General features: G+C 43.6%; 2 protein-coding genes across 2 annotated transcripts; one reads left to right on the top strand and one right to left on the bottom strand.

The window, feature by feature from the left end:
• The first annotated feature begins 956 nt into the window (after positions 1 to 956).
• kdelr3 (KDEL endoplasmic reticulum protein retention receptor 3) lies at positions 957 to 4,013 on the top strand. Its single transcript, XM_026165679.1, has 5 exons — positions 957 to 1,358; positions 1,731 to 1,831; positions 2,132 to 2,290; positions 2,370 to 2,622; positions 3,043 to 4,013. The coding sequence occupies exons 1-5, from the start codon at positions 1,268 to 1,270 to the stop codon at positions 3,084 to 3,086; spliced, it is 648 nt and encodes a 215-aa protein (XP_026021464.1). The 5' UTR covers positions 957 to 1,267; the 3' UTR covers positions 3,087 to 4,013.
• Positions 4,014 to 4,103: 90 nt separating this feature from the next.
• On the bottom strand, positions 4,104 to 5,889 carry LOC113021184 (GTPase IMAP family member 7). The gene is made up of 2 exons (XM_026165678.1): positions 5,674 to 5,889; positions 4,104 to 5,491 (listed from the first exon to the last, which is right to left on the bottom strand). Exons 1-2 carry the CDS (start codon positions 5,705 to 5,707, stop codon positions 4,446 to 4,448), a joined length of 1,080 nt encoding a protein of 359 aa, XP_026021463.1. The 5' UTR covers positions 5,708 to 5,889; the 3' UTR covers positions 4,104 to 4,445.
• Positions 5,890 to 8,845: the final 2,956 nt, after the last annotated feature.

The following is an 8,845-nucleotide window of genomic DNA, read 5'->3' on the forward strand; positions in this document are numbered from 1 at the left end:
AGGAAACACAATTATGGCCTAATTGGAGCATCTATTCTTACCAGCAGCACTTTATAAAGAGACAAAATTAGTCCTGAGCAACTAAACTGAGTTTAGTTTGTTGGAGCAGCCCTCCACAACAGTGCCAGTTTCTCATCTGGTAATTTTAATTCCCCACCTATGCTTTAGAGCAGGAATATCAGAATGATTTTACAATGGGCTACATACAGCCCTGTTTGATCTTAAGTGGGCCAGATCAGCGAAACTCCCTTTCCTGCAAGTGTAAATAAGTTTAACCAATCCATGAGATATCCTAATATAAGAAATAAATTTTAACAATGCATCTCAGTTTTTCCCAGCGATAAAGAAATGCTGCCGAACTCACTGCCCAAAAGAACAAAAAACAAAAAACAAATCTCCGGAAAGTTGTACAGTAGATAATGAAAAAAAAAAACTGTACTTTTTCATATAATTGTTTATGTATTACTTAATTAATTACTGTGTTTTAGTATGAATGACCATGAAGGAGGTTATTCTGTAGGAAAAGCTGTAACAGTTAATAACAGACAGTAAGTCCCAAATTTGCCCTCCTTCACATTTTCCAAAGCTGGGCACCAGTGTCTGACACTCCTGCTCTCGAGGGACCATTTCCAATAACGAAACACCATATAGATAGGTAGATAAGTAGTTTGTCGCCATCTGCTGTGAAATCAGTGCATTGCAGGATGTCTTCCATCAAGTTCGCCATAGAAAGTCGGTCATTACCGGGAACAACCTTCAAAATAAAAATAGTTATGGATAGTGAAAGAGCTAATAATCACCCAGAAGTCAGAAGTCAGTGTGTTGAACTTAGTATTGAAAAGAAAAAAAAATCAGTAAATGTACTAAAGAGTGTTTTCTACAGTCATTGGGCTAAACTCTCAACGAGCATGCGCTTTAACCAGCACAAGGTTTTACTTTGAAAGTCGTAAACCGGAAACAGATATATTTAGCTCTGTAATGAATCTATGACGGCGAAGAGCTGAGCTATCAGCCACGTCACCTCCTCGGAAGCGGTTTTCCTGTCTGTCCACGGCACACACGGATCTGTAAGTGGAATCCACGGAGTCTGTGTCTAGCGTCACGCGCACAGAGAGTGAGCCGTCCGACCGTGACCGCGCAGCTTGTCGCCTCTCTGCCCACGCCAGCACAGCACCCCTTTGGCGTTTTATGAGCAGCGACTGCCTCCTGAGGACGTGCAAGGCCCGTGAGGAGTTGCATTAAGGTTTTTTGCTGGAGCATAAACACCATGAATATCTTCCGTCTGGCGGGTGACGTGTCACACTTGGTGGCTATCATCATCCTGTTGCTGAAGATATGGAGGTCCAAGTCGTGTGCTGGTAGGTTGACACTAGCAACACAGTGTGGGTGCTGTGCGATCATATCAGTGCATTTGGGCTGTTATGATTTTTCATCCGCGCTAAAGATGTATGCGTGTGGCTGTGGTGCACAAAAACAGCTGTGACACAATGAAACTTCTCTTATCTGCTGTGTGCATTAAGGATGGCATTTGCATGGCGCTGATTGTCCTGCGCCAGTGGAAGCTACGTGGCAATGATAACAAAGTTAAGAGCAGCCTGCTCGACCAATCATACAGCTTTGTTTAAAGTGAGAGAGCTGCACAGCAGAAGAAAGAAGAAAAAAAAGGAAATGTTTAACTTCTCTGTTTCATCCTCTCACTTTTAATTTCTCTCATTTTATTTCCATTACAGGCATCTCTGGGAAGTCTCAGGTGCTGTTTGCGATTGTCTTCACCACCAGGTATCTCGACCTGTTCACGGTCTACATTTCTGCTTACAACACGGTCATGAAGGTAAGTTTGTAGGTCACACCCACACACAGTCACACACACATTTCCCTGTCAGATTACCTTTGAGCTGAATGACCGCCATAAGTTAGAGTCATTCATTTCTTGTACCAGCTGTGATCTCTGTGTGTTCACTAACACACACACACACACACACACACACACACATATGTATGTATATATATATATATATATAATAAACACAAAGCAGGGATGTTAGCAAAATAAGCAAAAGCATCTTGTAGTGTTTCACAGTGTCTTCAATTAAGTTCACTTTTCCTGATCAGTGTTTGGCTCCGCCCTCAGGTGGTGTTCCTGGCTTTGTCCTATGCTACGGTGTACTTGATCTACATGCGCTTCAGGAACACGTACGACTCTGAGAACGACACTTTCCGCGTGGAGTTCCTGCTGGTCCCAGTCACCGGGCTGTCCTTCCTGGAGAACTATGCTTTCACCCCAATGGAGGTAAAGGTGTCTGTCAGAAATGTAGAGCTCCCTCAATTAAAAACAGCTTTAAAATTAACACGCACCCCTTTGCCTCCAGATCCTGTGGACCTTCTCCATCTTTCTGGAAGCAGTGGCCATAATGCCACAGCTCTTCATGATCACCAAGACCGGCGAGGCGGAGTCCATCACCACCCACTACCTGTTCTTCCTCGGCCTCTACAGAGCCCTCTACATCGCCAACTGGGTGTGGCGCTATCACACAGAGGGCTTCTTCGACCAGATCGCGGTGGTGTCCGGCGTCGTGCAGACCATCTTCTACTGCGATTTCTTCTACCTCTACGTCACAAAAGGTGAGTAAGAACACGATCATTCGCTGCTACGCTACAGGGCCGAGTCTAGGTGTGATCCATTTATGTTGGCAGGATGCCACGCCAGAATTATGTTTGAGTAATCATCCGATATTTGCAGCGTTATTATTAGGGTTATCGGCCTTGCCTGTTTTACTGCACTTTCTGTTCTGATGATATAAAACAGCATGCAGAAGTAATTTGCAATGAAATCTAGCACACAGCTATGCTCTGTGACTGAAAGAGAGCTTCTGCTCAGATTGTTTACCTGTCGAGGGAGGATATGTATCCTTAATGCCAGCTGCTGTAGGTTGCTCTAAATTGTTTGCTCACCTGCTAAACAAAGGAGTGGGGGAAGCTAAAAAACACTCCCTCACCCTCGCTGTGTTCTCACTTTTTTCTTTCTCGTCCGTCTTCCTTCAGTGCTTCGGGGAAGAGGAAAGATGACCCTGCCGATGCCGGTTTAAAACGGACCCCTCCACCACAGCCCTCCACCCTTCTGTGCCTGCCACGTATCGGCATCTGAGAGTAGATCCTTCAGCTGTATTTGTACTTAATGATATAACTGGTCTGTGATTGTAGTTTAGACCATTTTTTTCTTTCTTCTTTTTTTGTCTGATCGGTTCTTTGGGTTTAAGTCTGTACATTTGCAGGAGTTTACATGGTTGTTTTATTAGTCCATAAGATGCAGGTGCGACACTGGAAGTGTGTCCCTAATATGCACCAGGCAAGTGAGCAACAGCAGTACAGAAACAGTATTTGTGCACGCTTGTGGGTTTTTTGTTTTTTGTTTTTCTTTGGAAGCTGAGGGTGACTGTGACTCTGGAGGTGCTTACATTTACATCCTGAACAATCAAGAGTATTTTGAGCACAAAAATGTAGCTGCAGTGTTTTTTGTACAGCACTCAGGTGGACTACACGTAGTTCTCTTTCAGTATAAATCCTTCACATTTCACATAGTCTTTAAAAATATGGTAGTGTTTGTACATTTGTGCTCCCCGATCTTTTTACGGCGTGTTGTCCTTTTTCACTCTGTGCTGTTAGACACTCCCTGAATAGGTCACTGCGTTGTATGCAAACCATTTCCTTTCCTCACTGCCAGCTGCAAACTGATGAATCCCTTCGTCATCTTTTGTGTGTCAGTGCATTTGTACAGAAGAGAATAAAGGGCTAAAATATGTTGTCACTTGTTATATGAAGCCAAAGACGGATAAGGTAACTGCTGCAATGTTTTAAACAGTTCTTCTTATTTTTAAATCTTCCTGTGTTGTTACCTTAACCAAATCACGCCATTGTGTCGGGGGTGGAAATGATGGGAAAATTGTTTTTTAATGTATTGTATCTGTGTAGCGAACTAACCTATTTTTGACAAATACAAATGTGTGAAGTCATAATAAGATGAACTGGACTTTTTTTTTTTTGTGACTTTATTGTGCTGTGAGTTCGTATTTCACAGTATAGTCTAAGAGTGCGTGTGTGGTGCGCTTGTGGTGTTGAACAATGGAAACACAATCATAGTTAAGTGATGCATCTGTAGGTTCTCATTCATCCAGGTCATGGTGGAGCTTGAGAAAATGGCAGCTTGGCTTTTTTAGGTCTTTGAAGATGCTTCGCCTCTCATCCAGGAGGCTTTTTCATCCCTAGAGCACCTGGTGGATGGTCTCGGGCTATAAACCACTGGTAGGGATTTGACCCCTTCTCTAGAGAAACATCTTGGATGAGAAGCGAAACGTCTTCAAAACCTAAAGAAGTCCAGCTGGTCTTACATCAAGTGACTTGTCCTCACCACGTGGGTTTCGTTGTGTCCTGTCTCTTTGATTTACCTTTCAGCGCAGTAAAGTTTTTCTGTGTTTGTATAGCACCTTGCTTCCTTCTCTCACGGCCCCTCCCACTGCTTTCGCAGCCGACCTGACAGAGAGCGGAGACGCAGCCAGAGCTGCCACTTTCTCCACCACCTTCGCCTTCTTCACAGCTTTCCCTTTCCCCTTGTCCTTTCCCATGATCCCTGCCCCCTCCGCAGCACCTTTCCCCAGGGCGGTCACCAGCTCGCACCAGAAAAGCCTCTCCGCTCTCTTCCGGGCCTCCTCTTCCTCCCTTCTCCTCTCCTCATCCTCCCACTTCTTTTCCAATCTTGGCAGCCGCCCCTCTGTGACCTCAGCCTCTGTCTGAATAGACTCCACCACGTGCCCAGCTTCACCCAGAATCCTCTCATGTGCCTCCCTTATGGCACCTTCAGCCTCCTTCAGCATCTCATCGCTGTAGCAACCGCCTCCATTCTTAGCCACAATTTGGTCCACCTTCTCCAAAAGTTGCATGACTTGATGTGAACATTCATCTGTTTCCTCCTGCCTGCTGTTATCAAAGACGTGATATCCTCCATAGCAGCTGCTGACAAACTCAGACAGCTCCTGGCTCTCCTCTAGAAAGTCCTCGATGCGTTTCCCCTTCAGCTGGTCACCACAGGTGAACAGCACCATCGTAAACCTCATTACTCCAGGCCCTAATCTAGCTTTGATCCACTCAAAGGCCTCCCTCTCCTCATGGGTGAACCTGCCGAGCTGCAGTGTCACCAAGAAGGCGTGGGGTCCCGGAGAAGAGAAACCAACACACTGTCCCACCTCTGCCATAACCTCCTGAGAAGACAGGTGTGTGTGGAAGAGCCCGGGAGTGTCAATGACGGAGATACTCCGCCTTCCCACTATCCCGCTCTGTTTCTTGCATCGTGCGGTTACAGAACAGGGGGACACGTCCACCAGGAACGCAGACCTTCCCAGGATGGTGTTGCCAGAGGAGCTTCTGCCTGTCCCGGTCCGGCCCAGCAGAACGATCCTCAGAGATTCAGCCTCTGATGTGGGGGCTGATGCTTCACTGACTGCCAAACAGAGAGTCATGTGTGTGTCATAATTACCTTTGACATTAATATAATGCATGCACATCCAGGCAACATATATAATATTAAATCATGTAGGCACATTTACATTTCAAAGGGTAAGTGATTTGATCGTTCACAGCTTGCTAATCCAAAGTAATGCAACACAAGTGTAATGGGCATACCTTCATGTGACGCAGCACTTTCAGATGATGACATTCTGATGGAGAAACTGTAGTGAAGCCTTCAAAATGTTTTTTTAAAAATAGCTGAAATCCTGGAGAGAGACAGAGACTGGCTGTTTCTGAGATACGCTCGTGTTTCTAGATCATTTGACCGCAGAGTGCTTCAATGCAGCTGCAATCTGTGGTGGAGCAGAGAGGCGCTGCTTGCACACTAGTTATGGGTCGTTCGCGAACGAAATGGCTCTTAGAGCCGACTCTTTGACGTGAACGACGCGAGCCGGCTCCTTATCGCGAGCCGTCACGTGGGTTTTTTTTTTTTTCTTTCTTTCTCTCAGCCTCTCTCTCGCACTTTTTTTCCGCTTCACTCTGCACGCGAGCCTTGTGCTTTACGCTGGGCAGAGGGGGGAGGGGCGGTAGTTACACTCAGTAGCACAGGAACAGAGCCAGAGAGAGAGAAAGAGAGGCAGGGACAACAACATTAGAAAGGTATAGTAATCATCCACAACTATTTTCGGTTGCAGATGATAAAGGATTGAGAAAGTTTATTCATGCAGGTCCATATGACAGAGAATATGCATGTTCTTTTTGTTTTCATATTATAATTTATATTTAATTGTGTTGTGGTTTGCAGTGTTTTGTGTTCTTTTCACTTTAAATTTGTGAAAGGAAAAAGCTGAAAATTTAAATAGTTAAAACTTGAAATGTGAATAGTTGATTTTTGTATTATATGATTTATTTATTACATTTTATGTGGAGTGAATAAATAAAAGTATATTTACGGTGGCCCCTAGAGACAAAGCACATACAAACTTCAAATCACGTACGAACTCTGAAGCATGTACAAACTCCAAAACACGTAAAAACACGTACAAACTCCAAAACACGTAAAAACTCCAAAACATGTACAAAAGACAACAGAAGTGCTCCAGGATGCTGGGCGCAGTGTTGAGCCTTTGTTATCTTGTGGCTACACAAGCCAGCAAGTACCAATGACCGGATTTGGTGTGTGGTAGTAACAGGTAAATGAACTTTTTTTTAAATTATTTGAATATATATATGAGTGCCTGTGTATAAATACACAAACAATACACACATGCTTTCAATTGTGTAATTTAAGTGATCTAGTAGCTCTGCTTTGGAAGTTCAGTTCATGCTAGAAATGTGTTTTGGAGTTTGTACGTGTTTTGTCTCTAGGGGCCACCGCATATATTTATATATAAACATATATAAATAAAACCACTTGTTTTTACGTTAGTAATTCCTTTTGTGCATAATTTTATATTATTGTTAATAATAAATTAATTAAAGCAACAAAACAACCTGAAGAGCCGGTTCGGAGCCGAAAGAGCCGGCTCTTTTTAGTGAGTCGAACCGAAAGAGCCGGATCTCTAAAAAGAGCCGGAAATCCCATCACTATTGCACACTGCCACCCTGACGCACAGTGTAACCAAACCCACAAAAAATGATAACACGAGGGATACGTGTTAGCTTGCAGTGAAAACTGCAGAAAAGTGTTATTAACGGAGCTCTGTGACAATACAATGGCCAACACGAGTGAGAAATAATAATTCGATCTTTTGATACAAATTTAATAATAATAATAATAATGGATTGGATTTATATAGCGCTTTTCAAGGCACCCAAAGCGCTTTACAATGCCACTATTCATTCACTCTCGCATTCATACACTGGTGGAGGCAAGCTACGGTTGTAGCCACAGCTGCCCTGGGGCAGACTGACAGAAGCGAGGCTGCCATTTCGCGCCATCGGCCCCTCTGGCCAGCACCAGTAGGCAAGTAGGGTGAAGTGTCTTGCCCAAGGACACAACGACCAGGACAGAGAGCCCAGGGATCGAACCGACGACCTTCCGGTTACAGATACGCTTCCCAACCCCCTGAGCCACGGTCGCCCGCTGTTGTTTCAACTGTGACCACTAGATGGCAGTGAATCCTCACATAATGAACGCATCAACGTCAATTTCACCAAAAAGACAGAAATACTATTTCCGTCTATTAACAATTATTAGAATATCCTAACGTAACGAAACTAACAAAAAGCCTTTAGTTCTTCAGTTCAGGGCTAATGGTGTTTTAAGTTATCCTCACCAGTCTCCAGACCAAAGTCACACTTTTGGCAGACTCCAAACATTTTTATTAATAATAGAAACATTAAAGAAAAATGTTAAAACTGGGAGAATTAACCATATTAAGAAAAATATTAGCTCATTTTGAGTTTGGTGGCAGCAACATGTCTCAAAAAAATTGGGACAGGGCCATGTTCCTTATCGTGTAGCATTTCAGCACTAGTCTGTAAACATCTGGAAAGTGAGGAGACCAGCTGTTTCCCCCTTTTTGTCTGATATGTGATTCTAGCTGTTCTACAGTCCTGGGTCTTCTTTGTCATATGTTTTGTTTCATCAGCATGTTCAGCGCCCGAGTCTTCTTTTACAAAGATGTTATAATAGATGCAGTATGTAGTTTAGGATTGTCCATATGCAAGGCCTTCCCAACAAAACATGTCATCTGGATGGGACCATATGGTGCTTTTACAGATGTGCAAGCTGATGTACCATGATACAATCAGAGATGCAGGCTTTGAACTGAGTGCTGATGACAAGTAGGATGGTCCTTTCTTTTCAGTCCAGATGTGGTAGTCCATGTTCACCAAAAAAATTTTAATTTTGTTTTTTCTGACTGCAGAACAGTTTTTTTCACTTTGCCTCAGTCTGTTTTAGATCTTTGGCCCCAAGAAGACAGTGTTTCTGAATCATGTTCACATATGGCTTCTTCTTTTAATAAAGTAACCTGCATTAGTGGATGCCATGATGAACTATGTTCACAGACTTCTGTGAACTTCAGACTTCTGGACACGTCTCTGAGCTCATGCAGTGATTTCCATGACAGAAACATCCCTGTTTCTAATGCAGTGCTGCCCGAGGGTCCAAAGATCACAGAGATCTTCTACTGATTCTCAGCCTTGTCCCTTGAGCAGATTTTTCTCCAGATTCTCTGAAACTTTCTATTTTATGTGCTGTTATTATGAGAACATTCAGAGTTTTCACAGTTTTACACTGAGGAACATTATTCTGAAATTATTCGAACCTCTGCCCCCCAAAGGTGCTCTTAGATGCGAAATGCTCCTCCAGCTGTTTCTTACTATGACTTCATTTTCC

Source organism: Astatotilapia calliptera, chromosome 4 (assembly GCF_900246225.1).
Source record: "Astatotilapia calliptera chromosome 4, fAstCal1.2, whole genome shotgun sequence".
Lineage (NCBI taxonomy): Eukaryota > Metazoa > Chordata > Actinopteri > Cichliformes > Cichlidae > Astatotilapia > Astatotilapia calliptera.